The sequence below is a fragment of the Arvicanthis niloticus genome, chromosome 11, assembly GCF_011762505.2.
Source record: "Arvicanthis niloticus isolate mArvNil1 chromosome 11, mArvNil1.pat.X, whole genome shotgun sequence".
NCBI lineage: Eukaryota > Metazoa > Chordata > Mammalia > Rodentia > Muridae > Arvicanthis > Arvicanthis niloticus.
The window spans coordinates 69,091,842-69,113,741 of NC_047668.1; the positions used below are offsets into that span (position 1 = coordinate 69,091,842).

The 21,900-nt window shown below is 43.5% G+C and overlaps 1 protein-coding gene across 7 annotated transcripts in view; it reads left to right on the forward strand.

Moving 5' to 3' along the window:
- Window positions 1–21,900, forward strand: part of Mta3 (metastasis associated 1 family member 3) — a 117,190-nt gene that overhangs the window by 67,310 nt on the left and 27,980 nt on the right. For 5 of the 7 annotated variants that reach the window (XM_034513981.2, XM_076942383.1, XM_034513984.2 and 2 more), the window contains exons 9-14: window positions 3,338–3,526; window positions 9,407–9,481; window positions 11,697–11,755; window positions 15,356–15,480; window positions 17,535–17,683; window positions 18,401–18,623. In XM_034513981.2, coding sequence (XP_034369872.1) covers window positions 3,338–3,526; window positions 9,407–9,481; window positions 11,697–11,755; window positions 15,356–15,480; window positions 17,535–17,683; window positions 18,401–18,623 — 820 coding nt within the window. The remainder of the gene's footprint in view (window positions 1–3,337; window positions 3,527–9,406; window positions 9,482–11,696; window positions 11,756–15,355; window positions 15,481–17,534; window positions 17,684–18,400; window positions 18,624–21,900) is intronic. The other 2 variants (XM_076942384.1, XM_034513986.2) reach the window with 1 other exon arrangement.

Consider the following 21,900-nt stretch of genomic DNA (forward strand, 5'->3'; position numbering starts at 1 on the left):
TTAGATCACACAAAAGTGCATTCGAAAGCAACATCTGTGCATCTCAGAAAGCCGAGGCTAATAGGGATTTACTTGTGAGATAGGACTCTCTGGTTCGCATGGTGAAATTGCCCCCTAGAAGTTCAGCTCACACTGATTGCACCACCCACCAGGCTGAGTCCTGGTGTTAATGCTGGCTAGAGCTGACTGGCGATGGGAAGCTGTCCTGCAGGCTGTGCCTTCTGAGTAGCCTGCAGTGGGCATCCTTGCACAAGGCTTGTGCTGTGGCCTAAGTGTGAGTTTCCTCTGATTACGCAGTTGACGAGCTGTCACCTGAGACAAACACACTTAATTATAGTGACGTTTTGGTTCCAGAACACCAGTTAATTATAAAAATTGCCTTTATCTTTTTGAGGAATTTCGGCATTACAGTTAATTTGCATACAATTTTAGAGGAGTTGTTAAGGATCAAACAAGTCTGGCGCTGAGCTACACTCCAGCCCTTGTGTAATTACTGGCTTTGTTGGTTTTGTTTTTGTTTTTTTGAGACAGGCCTAATATAGTCAAGGATAACATTGACCTCGCTTGCTACCTCTACACCCCAAGTGCTGGGACTGGCTTTTGAACACTATCTGGTCTTTTAAGTTTTATTACCTGTAGTCAATTTGGGACATTACAAAGTAACAGTTTATGGCCATATCCTTAGTTGAAAGGATCCCCAAATACTATTGATCATTCTGTTTTTATAATGAGATAGCGAGAAAGAGCTCTCAGATTCGGAGATAAAAGAAACAGCTAAATGGCAGGGTCTATTTAGTGAGGTTAGCTAGAGAATCAGAAATGTATTGGTTGTGGACCTTGGCAGGGTGTGAGCAGGGGAGCATGCCACAGCCCTGTGCAGAAGGTAGAGCTTCCTTGAGAGGATGCTGGCCCACCAGCACAGCAGATGAGTCTCTCAACAGTGGCCATGCCGTGACCGGCAAGGGAAACTGATAACCGACACTTTCTTCTGGGCTTTTGTTTTGTGGCATTGCGATATTTTGTTTTAAAGTTAAGTTTGTTCAAACCTTGTCCAGCCAATCACTGAGCAGATCTGTACTAGTTATTGCCTTTGATTCTGTCAGCAAATTCAATTTATGCCCTTATGAGCCATGTTGATAATGTCTCACAGTGTGAATGCACCCTTCTGTTGGAGGATTTCACTGCCTACCTGGCTTTAGATTTGTAATCCTCCTGCCTCACTCCTGAGTACTGGGATTGCAGACGTGTACTACTATGCCCAGCTGGAAATATATTTTTAATTAACTAGCTAACTAACTAGTTAATTAATTAATTGGTTTATTGAGAGACAAGGTCTCACTGTATATAGCCCTGGCTGGCTGGAACTCAGCCTCCCAAGTGCTGGAATTAAAGGTGTGTGCCACCATGCCCTATCCATTTGTGAAGTTTGAAATGATCAACACAAGGTGCTTCTGTGAGTTTGAGGTTGGCCTGGTTGCCTGGTCTACAAAAGGAGTCTAGTACAGCCAGGGTTCTGTTACACAGAGAAACACTGTCTTGAAAAACCAAACAACAACAACAACAACAACAAAAAGATGCAAGGCTTGACCCATGTGCTCTGAAGCCTGTGTATGTGGTAGGGACAGACACAGAAGCAGAATCACCTTGCCAGCCAGCCTGTGCTGGTGCACGCATGTGCACAAGCACGGGCATACACACACTTGCACACACACAGAGCTAATTGTCCTGCACTGCAGTTTTCTTGGTATTCATAAATGTGTATACACATGTATACAGGACTCTTCCTCTTCAGTAGAGGAACTATCAAAAGTTTTCACAACTTGAAGTTTTATATACGCTGCTGACTGGGGAGCAATTAGGAAATCAAGCCCAGCCGGACAGTGGTGGCGCACGCCTATAATCCCAGCACTTGGGAGGCAGAGGCAGGTGGATTTCTGAGTTCGAGGCCAGCCTGGTGTACAGAGTGAGTTCCAGGACAGCCAGGACTACACAGAGAAACCCTATCTCGAAAAACAAAACAAAACAAAACAAAACAAAACAAACAAAAAACAGGAAATCAAGCCCAACACTTGGTGCATGCCAGCAAAGACCACTACCACTCACCCACCCTCACAAAAAGCTGACCATGTGACCTATTCTCTGTCCTCTTTCCAAATGATTCTTTTGCTTGCTTGTTTCTTTGGGTTTTTTGAGATAGGGTTTCTGTGTAGCTCTTGCTGTGCTAGAACCCACTGTGTAGACCAGCTGTCCTTGACTTCACCTGCCTCTGCCCCCTTAGTGCTAGGATTAAGTCTGTGCCCCCACTGGCTTCAAATCCCTCTTAGAATATGAAACCCACACTGGCCTAGCTGCTCTAAGGATGCCTGGCCAGCTGTAACTTCTCTTCCCAAAGGCTCAGCCAAGTTACATTTGAACATGGATTTGTAATCTTGTTTGTTTTGTGTTAAATACGAATACATATTCTTTTTTACTTATTTATTTTGTGTGTATATGTATGTGTGTACATGTGTGCCATGATGTGCACGTGGAGCCCAGAGAACAACTTTTGGGAGTCAACTTGTTCCTTCTGCCTTGTAGGTAGGGGAATAGAACTCAGGTTGTCAGAGTTGGCTGCAAGCAACCTTTACTTGCTGAGTCATTTCATTGGCCCAAATATATAAATTTGCTTTAAATATTATATACCACTCCATTTTTCTTTCCATCTCTCATTTTTATTGATAGTGCATTATTCTCTTAACTGAACCAATTTTTTAAAAAGAATTATTTATTTTATGTATGTGATTATCTGTAGCTGTCTTCATAGCTGTCTTCAGACACACCAGAAGAGGGCATCGGATCACATTACAGATGGTTGTGAGCCACCATGTGGTTGCTGGGAATTGAACTCAGAACCTTTGGAAGAGCAGTCAGTGCCCTTAACTGCTGAGCCATCTCTCCAGCCCTGAACTGATGCTTTTAGTACAATACTTTTCTCTTTCACACATTGTATATTTTTCCTTGGTTAGTGAAGATTATGCCAGTTTTCTCCAATAACTGAAAGACTTGGCTTTTTTTAAAGTAAGTGAAATCGATTGTGTCTTAATTTAATATTTTGAGCATTTGGATCTTCAGGGTTGTTTTTATTTCAAATGGGTCTGTTTCTAAATAACTTAAGTAGTCCTGTTAGCATTCTCCTAGAGCAATTATTTGGAGGTGCTTGACTGTTTAATTTTGTTATTTAAAAGGGAATGCTAAGGATACCATTAATCACACACTGTCTGCATTAGAGTTCCATTCTCCGCCGGCCTGCAGGTGTGCTTGCTTACTTGACACATCCTCTCTATTTTGTCTCCTCCAGTTCCATGCCATGGACACACTGTACAGGCATGGCTATGACCTCAGCAGTGCCATCAGTGTGCTGGTGCCACTCGGGGGCCCCGTCCTGTGCAGGGACGAGATGGAGGAGTGGTCGGCCTCTGAAGCCAGCTTATTCGAAGAAGCACTGGAAAAATATGGCAAAGATTTCAATGACATCCGTCAGGACTTTGTAAGTGGACAACTGCGAATGACCTCTTGGGACGGGAATATTCCGTTTTATCTCTTGAGTAACTCTTATACATTTACCACACCTATGGTGCAGTTTTTATTGATATCAGAGATCAAAGCCAGGGCCTTGAGTGTGTGTTCTGCTACTGACCCACATCCTCAGCCCTGACAGTAATTTTATTTGCTTAAAATAGAAAGAAGGGCCACTTATGAAGGAGGAGGCTAACATTTGCTTTGCATTGTGGATCTGCTCAGGGTGAGGAGCCCTGGGGCCCTGGAATGAGCTGTGGTTGCATGGATTTATTTGGCAGCACTCTGACTTCCAAGCTGAAATAAGGACGGTCCCCTGCATCTGTGCTGATCATTACAGCCTGAGAGTACAGTGTCTCCTTTACAGCCTGCGCATGCACTGTCTTCTCTGGCCTTCCTCCAGTTATGTTACTAAGTGTTGATATGAACCTGTGGTGTCATGTAACCCTAAGCAAGCAGAAGAGTCAATATGCTCTCTAATTCTCATCTGTCCTTGATGATATGCAGTGAAGTTCTACTTAGAATTTGACTATGGCTAATATGTATTCCTTTTCAGACTCATTGAGTTGTGTATTCAAGTTGTACAGTGTGGTGATGTACGTGCTCTGAGAAGCACCTAACACACATCTGCTGACTATCGTGTGTGTGTGTGTGTGTGTGTGTGTGTGTGTGTGTGTGTGTGTGTTTGCATGCAGGGAAGCCTACTTTTTTTTTTTTTTTTAAGATTTATTTGTTTTTTCGTATGTGAACTTATTCTCATTCTCCTCAGATTGCTGGTGATAGAAAGCCTACTTTTACTGTTCAGTGCTAGAGAGTAAACCCAAACCTCTGGCACGTCAGGAGTACTCCATGGCTGAACCATGACCCAGGCCCACTCACCTTTTTTGGTCAGAGTTTTTGCTAAATTGTGCAGCTGACCTTGAACCTCTGACCTAGACCTTGAGCTCTTCCTGCCTCAGTGTTTGGAGCAGCTGACTTTATAACTGCACAACCACCCAGGGTGCTTCACTTTCCTTAGTTAAATTTATTCTTTCTGAAAAGGGATTTTTGTTTGAAATCTTCATAAATTACTTTCTATAATAATTATCCTTCATTTTAATTGTAAACATGTGTTTGTTTGTGGTAGGGCCTCACTGTATAACCCTGGCTGGCATTGTATCTGGGCTGGTATTGAATCCTGTGTCTGTCTCCTGAGTGTTGGGATTACAGATGTATACCATATCTCTTGAATCATCTCTAAAGCAAAAAAATGTTACTTATCAATATGAATTGAAGCAATAAATTGCAAGCATAATTTTTATATGTTGTTACCAATGAGATCTGTTCTGAGAAACCCTCAGCCTCACCTAGACTGTTACATGCTATGACACTACGTTCTAAAGCCAGCCAAGTGATATGTCTCTGTAATCCTGTAGTCAGGAGGCTGAGACTGGAAGATTGTAAGTTCAAGGCCAACCCAGAGATCGTACTTTATTACAAGTTATGGTCAGGTGGCTATAGCAGTGCAAGACTATTAGTGTAAAAGTTATTAGCATAATAGAGCTAAAAGTGCAAGATGAAAAATGTCCTGAAGATCCTGTCCCTAGAGCGGATGAGAGGAGATGTTTCAGCTGGCAAAGGCCCTCAGCCGCTCAGCCTTAGAACCTGAGAGCCCACACGGTGGGAAGTGAAAAACTAATTCCACAGCACAAATCGTCCTTGTGTGTGTGTGTACCACACCCACAGTAAATAAAAAACTAAAATAAAGGTCTTATTTACTTTTGTAAAGGACAAAATTAGAGCCAAGCATGGTGGGTACTTGTTTATGCACCACCAGCACCGGAGCCAGAGGCAGGTGGATCAGGAGGTCATGCTTAGCCACACAGCAAGTCTGAGACCAGTCTGCGCTATGTGCTATTACAATAATTTTTAAATACATTTTTCCTTTCACAACCCCTCGGGAATGACAACTCTGAGACTAATTATTAATAAATAAATGACTTGGCCATAAGCTTTGGCTTACTCCCTGACTAGCCCTTAACTTATTTAACCATTTAAACTAATCTATATCTACTATGTGGTTAGTTACCTCTCCTTCAGTTACCTTTAGTTACCGTTTCTTTCTTCTTGGTTCATCAGCATCTCCCAGTTCAACTTCCTGCTGGTTTAGGTCCATCTCCCTGATCGTCTCTTCACAGCTTTCTAGGCAGATATTTTTATTCCCCCCCACCCCCACCCCGCCGCCACTATTTCCCAGAATCCTCTATTCCTGCCAGTGTCCCACCTCCTATTTCCTGCCTCAACTCATTGGCCATCAGCTTTTTAATTGACAGGTGGTGGTCATAGCAAAGTGTTGATTGAGAAATGCTAGATGGAAACGGCTTTTCTCGTTTCTATGTTCTGGTGGTAATTCAGAATTCAGTGCTGCTATGTCCTATATGTTAATTCCAGGCAGGAATGTTTCCATTGATGCCAGCTGAGTGACGGCCAGCACAGGCTCCTCCCCTTTTGCCTTTATAGGGCGTTCCTTTTTGAACAGCACCTGTTCCCTGGATGTCAGCAGTTCGATCCTTCTAGATTAGCATGTATGTGGCCAGAAGAACTCGCGCATGTTTTCTGACAGGGCTGGGAATGTATGCTGGTGTGTCTTTTCTCTGCCCTTTTGTGGTTGTTATTTTGTGAATCACTAAGCCTCACTGAGCATCAAAACTAACACGAACTTTTAAGCCTGTTCCTTTGACCCGGAATTCCCTCCCAGACTGAACTGCAAGCTTGGTATCCAAATTCTACAAATTGCAGCTTAAAGGATAGAACTATGAGACTCCACATTCCCTAAGCAAGGGTCCAGGGCACTGGGGCTAAAGCCATGGGAACATAAGATTGGGTGCTCGCTCAAACTGATCTGAGTCTCACAGGGCCTCGAGGATCTGAGTTCCTGGCTCCCACTAGACATTTTCCTCACCAACCAGAAAGGCTTCCTACCTGGCTAGGAACTTAGCACACTCACCCCCACCCCAGTCCTCTCCTGATGGGCTTTACTGCCCAGCTAGCTTGCAGGATTATTCCAACAAACCCATCCTATCCACTCATGGGACCCTTCTGAGGTACCCAGGAGACACCTTATCCCTTTGGTGCTGTTGAGTGTCGTTTCCGTAGCTTCACTGGCTGCTCCATTTTCAGGAGCAGCTCTCACATCCTCCTAGTGGTAAGCATCAGTGACTAAGCCAACCCACCTGCTTGGTCTGTTGCCTTTTCTTATCTCTTAAATATTAACCAGTTGTACTGTTAGGGCCAGTGATGAATAAGAGGCAATCCGAACCATAACACTTGGAATTACTTTCTTTTTGAAGCAGGGAAATTGTTAATCTGCTCTGAACTCCCCAGCGGGTGCTCATGGCTTGTCTACACCCGCCCGATTTGTTTTGGGTTCATGAATGAAAGACACACACACACACACACACACACACACACACACACACAGAACCTTATTTTTAATATGCCCTAAGTAGCTCAGCAGCTGGGCCACTCCTAACCTTCCCCGTGGCTAACACACTCTCTCCTCCAACACTCTTGAGTTAGTACTTTCTAAAATCTATACTTCATCTCTGCTACCCCAGACCCATTTGGAGCAGTGGCCCCTGGAGCTGCTTTTCCTGGATTCTTACATGGCTGGTTCTCTGTTTTCTGCAGCTCTCATGTTTGTATCCTATTCCTTTCCTGAATGGTGATTCTAAAACCTCCTTCTTCCAGTGGTCCCTTGCCCAAGAAATCGAAAGTCCTACCTCTATCTCCCTGCCTATTTGGCCACCTACAGCCTTATTTACTAGTTAGAACCAATGGGGGACAGGGACCTTCAGTGTCTGGATGTACAGGTTCTTGTGTGATTTTGAGAGCTGAATTAACACAAATAGCATTAGAACCAATCCACAACATATTTTTATTACTTATTTTTATTCTGTAAATGTGGGTTTTTGATCTGTATGCATGCCTGGTGTCCACAGAGGCCAGAAGAGGACATCAGAGCTAGAAGTTCAGGAGGCTGTGAGCTACCATGTGGGTGCTGGGAACTGAGCCAGAGTCCTCTGAAAGAGCAGCAAGTGCTGTCTCTCTAGCCCCCTTCCTTTGGTTTTTTTTGAGAGGTCTCATATAGTCCAGGCTGTCCTCAAACTTGATCCCCCTGTCTCAGAATTCTAAACTGGGATTACAGGCATGCACTACCAGGATCTGCTTATGTTGAGTAGTTTTTCTTCCACTCATAGTAAACAGATGGTGAGTAAAGTGCGCCTTTGTGGTTCGCTGTATTATTACTGGGGTTGCAGTGCTGTGCACCCCCACTCAGTAATGATAGACACCACTGAAAGTGTGTCACAGCTTTCCTGAAGCCACAAGCCAATGCCTGGGACTCTCCTTGGTTGAAAGGAGCTGGTGCTAGGTGTGGCCTGTATGGGCCTCACAGACCAGATGAGACAGTGTATGAGAGTTCGGCTTACAAGTCCGCTTGGCTTCCTTTGCTTGGGTTTCCAGATCAATGCCCATCAGATCCTTGCTTTCCAAGGAGAGAAGGCACCAACGAGGTCAACCACTCTCAGTCTGTCTTCATAATAAAACCTCATCTACAGGGGGCTGTCTGGAATATAACCTTTGCTCTAATATGGTTTTCTTTTTAATATTATTAAAAACAGCCAAAGCAAGCTTTTTAAAATAGAAAGCACACTAGCCATGTCTTTTTAATTTTTTCAAAAGACGTAACCTGTTCTACTTTCTTCAAGATGTATTTATTTATGTATTTTATGTATGAGTGCTCTGTCTTCATGCACATCAGAAGAGAACATTAGATCCCATTACAGATGGTTGTGAGCCACCATGTGGTTGCTGGGATTTGAACTCAGAACCTCTGGAAAGAGCAACCAGTGTTCTTAACCGCTGAGCCATCTCTCCAGCCTCAGGTTGTTTTATTTATAATGAACAAAATAGAGTTGTCAGGAAGACATCCACTTGCAATGACATCTGGAAGTTATAGTAACTTAGCCTCGGGCTATATAAATACTGATTTTTAAAGCTGTGCAACACAGCTGATAATGTAGGCCATGACAGAGCAGTTGCCTTGAACACAAAAGGCCCACATTAATTAATTAATTAGTGAACAATTAATTAATTGTGTTTCAATCCCTCCTGTTGCTGCTTCACAGTGCTAAGAACTTTCCTAAGTCAAGAAATATTCCCAATGATGATATTTATAATTTTTAATCAGATTGGTGAGAAATTGAATGCATGCACTGGATTGGATCTCTTATTAAATATAACTGAATACCTTTAGGTACTGGCTGGTTTTGTGTGTCAGCTTGACACAAGCCGGAGTTATCACAGAGAATGGAGCCTTCCTTGAGGAAATGCCTCCATGAGATCCAGCTGTAAGGCATTTTCTCAATTAGTGATCAAGGAGGCAGGGCCCCTTGTGGGTGGTGCCATCCCTGGGCTGGTAGTCCTGGGTTCTATAAGAAAGCAAGCTGAGCAAGCCAGGGGAAGCAAGCCAGTAAGCAACATCCCTCCATGGCCTCTGCATGAGCTCCTGCTTCCTGACCTGTTTGAGTTCCAGTCCTGACTTCCTTTGGTGATGAACAGCAATGTGGAAGTGTAAGCTGAATCAACCCTTTCCTTGACAACTTGCTTCTTGGTCATGGTGTTTGTGCAGGAATAGAAACTCTGACTAAGACACTTTTGCTAAGAATTAATATTGCTCTTTTTCAAAAGAATTTTTTTCTAGAAGGAGTCTAATATACACACCCTTGCTATATCTTTTCAAAGATGCGATTTTGAAGGAAAACACTTTATTTCATAGGTTGTTTTCATTATCGTCTTAAATATCTTTCAGCTCCCATGGAAGTCCTTGACTAGCATCATTGAATATTATTACATGTGGAAAACTACTGACAGATACGTGCAGCAGGTAACTTTCTATGCTACCCCACCACTGAATTACAGTGAGCCTTTCTGTTTGGGTCAGCGTCTGTGAGCAATGCAAGAATCCTCAACCTGTTTGATCTTTCCTAGACTGCTTTCAATTCCCTGTTTTCACGTCTTTAGGATATTATTCTTAATATTTTCATCTTAGTAGTTCACTGTTTTCAGCATTCAACTTTATCACTACTTGAGAAAAATGAAAGGGAGAGAGGCAGCTAAAGAGGCATTGTATGACCAGCACCTTGTCTCCAGCAAGTGGGGCTTACTAGAAATCCTTGGATGGTATACTATATGGATTGAAATTTGAGCCTGAAGCCATCAGCCTTATAAATTCAGATATTGCTATGCTTTTCTAAAATCTCCTTACATGACATTTTTGTGGGCCTGTTCCATAAACTCTAGCCCCCCAACCCCCTTGGGGTCCCCTGTCGAGATGCTAGGGATCGTTCCTAGAACCTTGGAAATGGTAGGTAGACATGTTGCCACTGAGCTACAAGCCCAGTCCACCCCTAAGCTTTGACCTCAATTGTAGTATGTTTGTTGTTATTTTGAGACAGGGCCTCTCTGGGTAGCCCAGGTTGTTCCTCCTGCTTCAGCCTCCAGAGCGATAGGATTGCAGGAGTTTGCCATCAAGCCTGGTGGTGGCAGCTTTAGTCTTTGTAGTTTGATGCTTTCTTCTCTAAAGACATTCAAAAGTAGGGAATCATTTATTTTTTGAGTTCTTCATAAATGTCCTAAATTTATGTAACTCTTAGTTACTTATTTTGAAAAAAAATCTACCTTTAGAGAACAGCGTATTTCTGAAATGGCCCCGGTAAATGCCTGTTTTAGAGTCTTGCAGTCATGTGTCAGAACCAAGGCAGAGATGAAAAACAGACGGCATTTGCCTAACTGTGCCAGTTGCACAGTGGCAAGCACTGGATGCTACACACATTCACTTAAGGATCCCTCTCAAGTGCCAGGCGTTGCCACATTCATGAATAGTGAATGGAAATCTACAGTGCATTGAACAATTGCCAGTGTCAACACCATATGGAGTCCAGAAAGTGCATATTTTAAACAACTGTGGTGGAGAAGAAGGCGGTACAGCCTGGAAACCTGTGCTGTTCAAGTTAGGAAGTGTCCCCAAGGAAGGCACAGACATGCACTAAGGACAGTTTACTGTGTTTGGAAGAGTGTTTTCTAAAAGAGTTGACTCCATTCGAAGTCTCAGGTCATCTCTGAATATTTTTGTCTTCATCTGTTGGACAACTGGAGTGGGCATTGTAGTCTCTCTGGGGACAGTGACTCTACTCTATTCCCCTTTCCATTTGCTTTTATTTCTGTGCTGATCGTGGTGCAGATCTGAGGACATGTTCACCTTCCCACCCTTGGCCTGCATTTGGCTCCTAGGTGACTTCCCATGCACCCGTCTGTGAGTTCAGCCAAGGTTTACAGTTCTTATAGAGCCAGTGCAGTGCGGACCTGGAATCCCTGCACTTGGGAGTTTGAGGCAAGGCTGAGCAGCAGGTAGTGAGTTCCAGGCCAGGCTCAGCTACATAACGACCTGACTAATAGTTACTGCATGTGTTCCATCATGTGAGGGTAAAACTTTGTTTAATTCTATTTAGAGTAACTACAGTCACTCTCTCTCGCATGGAGTTTAGACACTCTAAATATTTTTTTTAAAAGCAAATGTTGTATGGGGCGGGCAGTGTATGTATGCATATTCCTCCCAGAAAGACAAGAAGTAAAATAGAAAACTAAATTTGTAAAAATAAGAATGGTTATTGTCACTGTCCTGAGAGTTGGAAGAGAAGCTTAGTGGTAGAGCATGTGCTTGGCATGTGTAAGGCCATAGGTTCAAATCACATACTTTCACACACATCAGAAAAGTCTCCTCAGAGAATATTGGGAAGCCATCAGGCATGGTGGCACTCAGGAGGCAGAGGCAGGTGGATCTCCTGTGAGTTCAAGGACAGCCAGGGCTACACAGAGAAACCTTGTTTTGAAAACAAACAAACAAGATTGGGAAGTGGAGTTTTCCGCACGCTTACAGTTTTGCCGTTCAGAAGCTAATGACTTTCTTAACAGTTACTGAAGGTTTAGAATATGAACATGGAAGAAATCTTAAGATAATGAATTATGTGTTTTAAGGCAATGAGATGTTAATGATTACTATGGCATTTCACCTAAAATGTCTTGTCCATCTTTTGAATTAGAAGCGCCTAAAAGCTGCAGAAGCTGAGAGCAAACTGAAACAAGTGTACATCCCAACTTAGTAAGTAACTGAGTCTTTTGAGATATTTATCCTGCTCTTAACCATGACCTTCCAAACATATCATTTGTTTACTGTGACAAACCTGAATATTTTTGTGTGTCTTATCTGTTTTTCCTCCTCAAAGCTCAAAGCTTGTTTTCTGTTGTCCCACTGCAATGACTTTGGGAAGGAGGGGGTGACTGTCGGGAAGCCTCCATAAACCAGCGCAAGGGTTAGAGGCTTAAGCGCTTGTTCTTGTATTAAGCTATAGGGCAAGTGTCAGATTTCCCAGTGAGAGAAAGTAACTATGTTACTAGAAGCAACTGTGTTACAGAGCTAGAACTTCCTGAGTTTTCTGCACGGCAGGAGGAGCGTCTTTAATTAGTGTGCCTCATCCCTTTGAGTATGTTGTTTGCATGATTTGTTTAGAGCTTTACATTGTTTTCTTGGACCACACTTTGTAAGGAGATGATCAGTAGTTTTCAGTTGTTTCCTGCATCTGCATCCTATCACATCTTTTTGGTTTTCAGGTCATGGTCATGTAAAAGTGAGTGTCGGTTTCTTTTTCACTCTCTTTCCTGTCTCTCTCTGTTAAGGGCATCATACTTTTCTGTCCTTGAGGTCTTAGGTTTGGTTATTTAAATCTATAGCAACTTTCTGTTGCTTCAATTCTTTGAGTTTTCTAATTCTTTGAACTAAAAACAGCCATTTTGTATAAATTTTTCTTCGCTGGGTTTAGATACATTGCATAATATATGTTTGAACATCCAGGAGGCTTTAATGTATATAAACTGATGTACTTGTTATGGTTCTGGTTGGTTTGTTGGTTTGGGGTTGGGGGAGGTTTGTTTTGTTTTTTTGTTTTATTATTTTTTGAGACAGGGTCTCACTATGTAGCTTTGGCTGTCCTGGAACTCTCTCTGTAGAACAGACTGGCCTCAAACTCAGAGGTCTGCCTGCCTCTGCCTCCAAAGTGCTTGGATTAAAGGCATTTACCACTACGCCTGGTTTTCTTTTACTTTTTAAAAACTGTAATTTACACATCCCATAATTATTCTATTTCTTCTGCAGTGTTGTTTTGAGATCCTTTAAAATTATATATTTACTTCATGAATTCAAAACATGTCCTTCCACAAGAAAAACACTGGTTGTGATTCAAGTCTGAGCTTCTCAGGGGCAAACAGCCTTCCCCTGCCCCACAGTGCCCCTTAGTGCTGATGCCTCAGAGAGAACACGAAGTGCCCAAGGGGACTCAGTGGCCCAATGACTGATTTTATTCAGCTTACACTGGCTTTGGTGTCTTTATCCGAGTCCGGGTTCCACACAGTAGTCTGGATAAAATCTCAATTGTCAACTGTTTCTGTAAATAAGTCTCTCTGGAGCACAGGCTTGTGTATTAGTTATAGATTGCTCAAGCCTGCCATTATGTTACAAGCACAGAATTTAGTGGCTGTGACTGTGTTACCCACAAACTTAAACTTCTTTACTACTGAGCCATTTATAAGAAAAGTTTCCTACATCTTGATTTAAGTGATCCTTGGAGAACAATTTCCAATCACACTCATAAAAAAATATGCCTCATTTGCATTGTTGAGTCAGATGTAAATCTGGGTCCCTCAGTGAATTTCCAAGTTAACTCTGAAATAGAATGTTGTTGGTTTTTAATACATTAAGAAAGCTCTTTTTCTCTCCTGTTTTGAGTCTAACAGTCTCCTACAGTCAAGCCTTGTGTTTAGTTCTGGGGGCAGAAGGTTAGAGAAGACTGGCTGCCCTTGTGCAGACCTTGCATACTAAGAACAGTGACCAGGAAGATAGCGTTGGGGGGGAAGGGGGTCGGAGTGAACAGTTTAGGTCCTGTCCCCGGAAGGAGTCTTTGAGGAAGTGCGTATGTGCATTGCTGCAGGCTGTTTCACTGAACAGCTAGTGGTGGCCTGGGCTGGGACAGGGCAGAACACAATTGAGGAGCCTAGAGAAAGATGGTGTGGCCGATGTGGAAAGAGTAGCCAGCCAGCCACGGTGGGAGTGGGGGGTGTTGGGGGTGGGGGGCAGAGTAGAGAGTTGCAGTATGGGTACCCATGACTTGAAGAGTGGCCCCTCTTAGACTCATAGATTTAGCCCTGCATTTAAATGCCAAGTTTTCCATATTTCTGGGAAACTTTGGCTTGATTTCAGTGGGCGGGAGCATGATATCAGCCACTCCATGGAAGATTTCTTTTCAATTGGAAATCACACCTTCTTGGGAACTTGAGTTTCTATGAACTACTTCCTTTCTTTCTTTTTTTTCTTTCTGAGATGTGGTCTCTCTCTCTCTACAGAGCCCTGCCTGTCCTAGAACTTACTCTGTAGACCAGGCTGTCCTTGAGCAAAGGCTTGCCTTGCTGCCCCACCTCCTTTTTTGTTGTTGTTGTTCTAAAAACAAAAACAAACAAACAATAAAACCTGTTTTGTTTGTTTGTTAATAAATGAGGCAGGGGCTCACTGTTTAACTGAGATGAAAGGTCCCCTAGAAGGAAGCTCTTCTGGGGCCAATCTTTGTTTGCTATTTAGTGAGTCTGTGTACTGTGCATGCACACAGTGGCTGTAGGCATAGCTCTAAGCAGGGGTCAGCCTACTGCCAGCTTGTTTACACAGCAGGCGCCACGGTGGTATGTCCGAGCTCTGTGTTTCAGAGTTACAGCTGTGCTGACAAGTGTGCACTCAGCCTTACCAGTGTCTCTGGTAAATTTGCATTTATCCTCTTGACCCATGTCCATTTTCCCTCCTAAAAGTGTTTTCTTAAACAGAAGGGGGGAAAAAAATCCAAAACAAAACTCAAAAGCTCTCTCATCCAGTTGCTAATTGTTTGAAGTTTTACAAACTGCCTAGCCTCGGCCCCTCTGGAGCACTGCAGAGACCACTGCATCATCTCAGTCAGGAGTGGTGCCAGGCTCTCCCAACCACACAGCACTGCCTTTACCTTAATATTCAGTCAAAAACTGTTTTCCTCAGGAAACTTTGTGGTGAGGATAAAGCCTACTGACTCCTCTCTTTCAAAAGCAAGGCGTGCTCTGAAGAAAGGGCGCTGGTGGGCACGGGACATGCCGCGTTTGCTTTAGAGTGCCTGGCACAAGACTCTGGCTGTTTTATGCTTTGTTTTGCAAAATGAATGTCTTGGTTTTATTTTGCTTATTTTTTCTTATCATTTCACCAAATATACCCTCTTATGTAAGTTCCTGAAATCATGTGTGCCAATGTATTTCAGGGTTCGTTTCTTTCTCTGTCTGTCTCTCTCTCTCTCTCTCTCTCTCTCTCTCTCTCTCTCTCTCTCTGGTTATTGTTGGGTGTATGTGTTTCTGGTCTGCTGTTATTTTTTTTTTAGGTTAATGTATAAAGCCCAGGGTTCATCCCAGCATCTTTGTACATGCCTGCCATTATACCTCCTTCTCACTGGCTCTCTTCACTGCCTCCCCTACTTGGGTTCATCTAGCACCCTGCTTTTCCCTGTCTGTGTCTTCCTTACTAAATGTATTAAGTATTTGTATTTGTTTGTATTTCGGGGAAGGTAAATTAGTAAGGGGGTGCCTGCTTTTGGCCTCGTCCTACAAATTATTTTTATTATTTCACTTTATATTTCATTGAAAGCAGCAAACCAAATCCCAACCAAATCTCCAGCAGCAATGGCAAGGCTGGCCCTGTGAATGGTGCTGTGGGAACCCCATTCCAGCCCCAGAGTGCCCTCCTAGGGCGAGCCTGTGAGAGCTGCTATGGTAAGTCTGCTCAGGCAGTGTCTGGCTACGTGTGGGAAACTGTCCTGTGTTTTGGGGGGGTGGGGGGGGGGCTAATGAGAAGCTTCTAGAAGGCACACCTGCTGCTCAAAGGCAGGGCAGTGTCTCCTCAGTGAGCAGGTGCCCACTCCAAGCCCATGCTGGGAGCAAGGGAGTACTGGCTGAGCACCCTGCTAAGGTGAGTGTGCTCTGGTGAGTGTTGCTCTGGATTTCTTCTGTGGATCCGTGTTTGCTGGCAGGTTTGTTTTATTTTTATTTTTTTAACTGCATGCAGTTATATTCGCTTTGTACTGTGATACATACCAAATCCCCTCGGAGTTCCTCAGTGTCCTCTGACAAATTAAATGTGTCTGATACTTCTGGAGGAGAGGCAGGTGTGGGGATAGCGAGTGCTTACAGCTCTCAAGCTCCCAGGGTACCAGGTGGGGAAATGCCAGGTTGTGGTATTTGTTTTAAGCCTCAGGCCTGGCTATGTGCATCTCTGCTTGCAGGGTTCTTATGTGTGCCCTTGTTGTTGTATGGGGTTGGTAATATGGTCTGATCTGCAGCTGACACAATATATATTTATTTTAAATTTCCAACAACAGCAGCTTTCCTCTCTGTCATTATTGCTGTGGGTCGGGGTTTTGAGGCAGGGTCTTCCATGAGCACAGGCTAGCCTCCATCTCACCACCCCCTTGCCTCAGCATCCTGCGGAGAGATCGGATCACAGGCATGTGCCATCACAGCACAGCCATGTTTATTCTGCGTGAGCACCTTCCTATGTGGGTATACACTTGTGCAGGTGGATGTGTGTATGTGTATGCATGTATGTGTACACGTGTCCTTGGTGCCCTTATTTGAAAATGTTGGCACAAATCTGTCTGAAAAAAAGCCAACTTTATTGTTTGTTTTAAGTTGAAAGAGAAAAGGGGGTAGGCCTGACATTGAAAGGAATTTTCCAAGAGCAGCACATGATATGGAAATCATTCTGACTTTGCTAAAGGCGACTAAATGTAATAGTCTGTTTTCTGGCTGTTTTGGTGTGGGAGGGGGCTGGACCTCGGGACCTTCTGTGTTCAGCCCAGGTTCTAGCTCCGAGCCTGCTTTTAGCTCCAGTTCTGCTTTACCCTTTGCGTGCTGGTTGTGAGGTCTTTGTTAGTGGGCTCCTCCTATGCCAGCCGACGGCTCTGTGTGGATGGTGGTAACTTACAGGCAGGGGCCAACTGTTTATAGGATTAGTCTAATAGTCCCTGCCTGCATTTTTAACTGCTTCATCTCGTCGGTTCCCACTCCTCTTTGGCTTTGGGAAGCTTTTCGTTTGGGACCCGAGTGTAAGCCGCAGAAGCTGACACAGGTTGTGTCCAGCCAAGCAGTAAATCAGCTGGGGTCAGGCCTTTCTAAGCGTGACGCATGTGAGCTGCACATGCTCACATGATAGGGATTTATATATATATAAATTTATATTTGTATATATATATATATATTCTCCAGGACTTCCTGTATTTAGGAAGAAATTCTAAAGTGAGATTTTGTTTCCTGAGTAAAGGAACAGCAGACAGGTTTCTGGTTTTATTTGGCTCCTGACTTACCAGTGAGTCCTCTCTTCAATACCTTAGCAATCCTTATAAGAGTTTCTGAACCATTCTGTCCAGGTTTTAAACACTGCCAAGGAGCTTAAGAGTAATAATAATATCCTTCAAAAGACTTATTTCTAGACATATACATGATGAAATCATTTTTAATTAACAAAAATCTCAGCAGCCTGAGGCATAAATCAGGATGTGGCTCCTCTTCATAGACGTGCCAGGCCTTTGATGTGTGGTGGAAACCAGCTGCGTACTATCTTCGGAGTACTGAAAACGGCATGCGCATGCGCACCCTGTGCCTTCATGCTTGCCCACAGCCTTGGGAAACTAGCTGTAAAGTAGCTCGTGGACTCTACTGTAAGCCGCTACTGTGAGCAGCACTGCACGCTAGCTGTGGCTTAGGGTGTCTCTGAGGCTCCATGAAATTGAGATGATGGATTTCATGGCATCCCTTTCCTCTGTCTTTAGCCACACAGTCTCACCAGTGGTATTCCTGGGGCCCGCCTAATATGCAGTGTAGACTCTGCGCGACCTGCTGGCTGTATTGGAAAAAGTACGGAGGTCTGAAAATGCCTACCCAGTCAGACGAAGAGAAGTCTCCCAGCCCTACTGCAGAGGTATGTGAGTGAAGTCTGTGCAGGTTGAAAACGCCATATTACCTGCCTGTTGGCTTCTTCCTTGGAAGCAGAAATGCAACACAGGACAACTTACAAATGAACAAAGCTGGGCTTTAGTGTTAAACAGCGCTGTATATTCATGGTGGGTGTGAACACGGAAGCTGGGAGACGTGGGATTTCTCAGGTATTCAAAATATTGGTCTTCTGAGATTATTCAGGAAAAAAAAAAAAGAAGAAGAATGTGTGTGGGAGGTGTTTGCCTGAGAGTAGAGCTTACAAATAGTCTTGTTTTTAAAAACAAGTTGCAACCTTTAGATACTGTTGAGAACATCCTATTACATAAAATAGCAAACACAAATTAAACCTTTTCCTTCCTTGGTTATTGTGGAGGGACAAGGGCCCAGTCTTGTGAACGGTAGAAGGATGAGCTTGGTAAACCTGCACTGGTGGAAGATGTCTACCAGAGGGAAGCAAATCCCTGTCAGAGCCGATGGTATCTCCGGATTCCTCACAAATAATAAACAGTCCACGGCCGCTCTGGCTTCTCCTTGATGGCGCCTGTGATCTAGGACTGAGGTCCGCCCCTGCCCTGCGCACTCCCTGCATTCTTATTGCGTTTCCCTCGAGGGGCAGGTTCCTGAGTTACAGATGCTTCCAAGTGGCCGTGTGCTTTGGCGTGTTCTCTTCTGAACATTCCATTGTTTTCTGCAATTGCAGGACCCACGCGTGAGAAGCCACCTATCCCGGCAGGCCTTGCAGGGCATGCCGGTCCGGAACACTGGGAGCCCCAAGTCTGCAGTGAAGACCCGCCAAGCTTTCTTCCTTCATACTACGTATTTCACAAAAATTGCTCGTCAGGTCTGCAAAAACACCCTGCGGCTGCGGCAGGCAGCGAGACGGCCGTTTGTCGCTATTAATTATGCTGCCATTAGGGCAGAATGTAAGACGCTTTTCAATTCTTAACCTTACACGTTCTGTTCCTTGCCATCCTCTCTTTCCCTCGCTCTCTCTTTTTGTTTGTTTGTTTGCAATAAACATAAGTTCTTGTGTACAGCCTTTGTTTTTTTTTTTTAAACATTGTTCTTGTCTGCTGCCATTTATACCATGCCACCCTGAGAAACAACATCGAAATCCCTGTCAATTTTCAGAGTAGCACTAATCAGAAGGTGGAGGAGGTGACCTTACCCAGCGGGCTTTTGTGACACGGTTGCCCAGAGGGACCTTAAAGTGAAGCACACCTGCCTATTTGGTAGTGTGGCAGTATAAACTCAACAGATGATAAAAGCCCCTAAGGAGACAGCGCAACCCAGTCTTAAGGATTCATTAGGTTTTAATAAAATTTGCTAATTTATACTAGTTAGGAGTTACGTCTTGACAAAGCTTTCGTCTTCCCAGGAACATTTGGTATTCATCATACAGACTGCAGGAGACACAGTGCTTCCTAACCAATCCTGTATTTGTGAGGGTAATGAGTTTTAAGTCCCTGTAAGAACCCTCCTTAAGAACACCCCCTGAGCATTCACCTGTGGTTTTCACCAGTGGCGCCTGTTGAGGTTGAGCGCTCTGTCCCGTGTGATCTCCATTTCATGGTCATACATTACCAGTCAGCGTCTCTGTGGCTCACGCTCTTGTTCCCCACATCTAGTCTGGCTTATGTTTCCTTTCTGTTGCTGATGTTAGAACTAAGGTTATCTGCTCCAGGGACCGGGGGCTCTTCTCTTATTACCATATGTCTGAAAATGTACACATAATTTGTGTTAGCTGTACATGGCTGGTAGCACCATACATTTTCTCCTTAAAGGGTTTAAAAAAAAAAAAAAGAGGGCAGATTGGAAAATCTTAAAAGATATTTGGGTGCTTTCTCTTTCTTCTTTGTTTTTCTTTCTTTTTTGTTGTTTTTTGTTTGGTTTGTTTTGGTTGGTTTTTGTTTTGTTTTTTTTTGTTTGTTTGTTTGTTGAGACAGGGTTTCTCTGTGTAGCCCTGGCTATCCTGGAAGCTCACTTTGGTCTCAAACTCATGAGATCCTCCTGCCTCTGCCTCCCAAGTGCTGGGATTAAAGGTGTGCACCACAGCTGCCCGGCTCAGGTGCTTTTTCCATTTAAATAAAACCTGATTATGAAGCTGAGTACCTGTGATCCTGGGGAGGTAGGGGCAGGAGAATAAGTAGTTGAAAGTTATCCTCAGCTACACAGAGAATTCAAGACCAGCTTTGGTGACATGAGACCTTGTTTCAAAACAACAAAAATATAAAGATGAGATGTCCACTTTGATTCAAAGAAGACATCCATAAAAAAAATGACAACTGAAAAAGAATTTATCTATAAAAATAATTTTCAGCAGAAAATTGAAAGTTAAAAGATTTTTAAGCTTAAAGGCCAAAAGCCTATAAGAAGAGTGAAAATTGGCGACTGTTCAGTCTCCCAAGTAGAGGGAGTCGGCTGCGTCATGTCACTATAATTGAGAATTCAGGCTTATCTTTGGTTCTGTCCTGGCATTTCTGGGGTTAGGGACTTGCTATTTTTTCACCCACTTTAAGGACCTTGAAAATAAACATATTCACCCAAACTGTTTAGATGATTTAAAACACATTATTATATACTTTATTAGGAATAATTGAAACATTTCAGACAGAAAATTAATGATTGGCTAGGGCCCGGTATAATCTTTGTTTCTAGTGAATGGAAGAGAAGCCGTCAGCAAAGGGACCGGCCTCTAGGCAGGCTGCTTTGCCTTTGGCCCTCGGTAGATTTTCGGTGTATTCGGTGCATGTCATCTTTGCTCTGAGTAGTTTCAGCGAAGTGAGTTTTTGTCACTTCATTTCAGTCTTGTCTCTTGAAAGTTTATGCTGCTAAGAAAAGATTCAGGGTTAAATTGTCTATATTCTATTTGTTCAAGTGCATGGAAAATAATAAGGGAAGAGCAGTCGTTTGTTGCAATGAAATTAAAAAAAAAAACAACCCCAAAACCTTATTTTCTTCTTTATCTTCATTGAAGTACATAGAGAATCAGACATTTAGAACAATTTTTACCTTACAACTTAAAGTGTCAGTGTTGCTTACTTGGACTTACTGGACTCCTTTCCTAGCATCTAGCTGATTCTCACTTTATCTTTTCTCTTCTGTCTGTCCATTCTTCTAACCTCTCCAGTAGACACTTTTATCTCAGCTCTGTAGTAACCTAATGTCCACAAGCAAATGAGTCTCTGATCCATTGGGAATGCCGTGGGGGGGGGGGGGGGTGTGTGTGGGGGGTGGGGGGTGTGTGTGGGGTGTGTGGGGTGTGTGTGGTGTGTGTGTGGTGTGGGGGTGTGTTCCTCCATAAGCTTCCCTTGCTTTCTTAAAGGCAGTGTTGACTGCCCCATCTCTATAAAATGCAAGAGTTACTGATATAGTGAGATGTACTTTCAGATAAGGTGGAAGCTTATAATTCTAAAGAACCGAAGAATAGGGCTGGAGAGATGGCTCAGCAGTTAAGATCACTGACAGCTCTTCCAGAGGTCCCGAGTTCAATTCCCAGCAACCACATCAGGTGGCTCACCACCATCTGTAATGGGATCTGATGCCCTCTGCTGGTGTGTCTGAAGAGAGCAATGGTGTACTCATATACATAAAATAAAAAATCAATCTTTAAGAACTGAAGAATAGAGTTGTAGTGACTACATCTGGACTAGTCAGTAGTGTAAGGAAAGGACTGTGGCTCCCTCAGCACAGCACCAGAGCCGGTGTTGGAGAGATTACGGGGTCTCGGGTGCAGAAGAGGGAAGCCACCGAGCTTGCAGCCCCAGGAAAGCATGGCCAGCACCTAAGAACTTGCCTCAGAAGGTAGCCCCTAGTTGAAGAGAGCATTTCAGATTTGTTATGGAAGTACCAGTTCCATAACCTTTTATGTTCATTAATGACCACGTACTAAGACTTGCGATGTTGGAAATGGGGATTTTGCAAGAATTAATAGCTGCGGGAAAGGGAAGTGGGAGGCTAGGAAAAAAACAGGATGAGGTTTTTTTTTCCATTGTTCATTTTTTACAGGAATGCATTTTCTATTAAAGAAATATGTAGCCTGGGCTACATAGGGAGTCTAATACCAGACCCTATCTCAGAACAGAAATACAAGTATATAGGATACATATGTGATATGTATGTAACAAAAATTTTTAAACCTAAGCACAGGTATTTGATATTCAGAATCCTCACACTGAAGCTAACTGGAGGGGCACATGA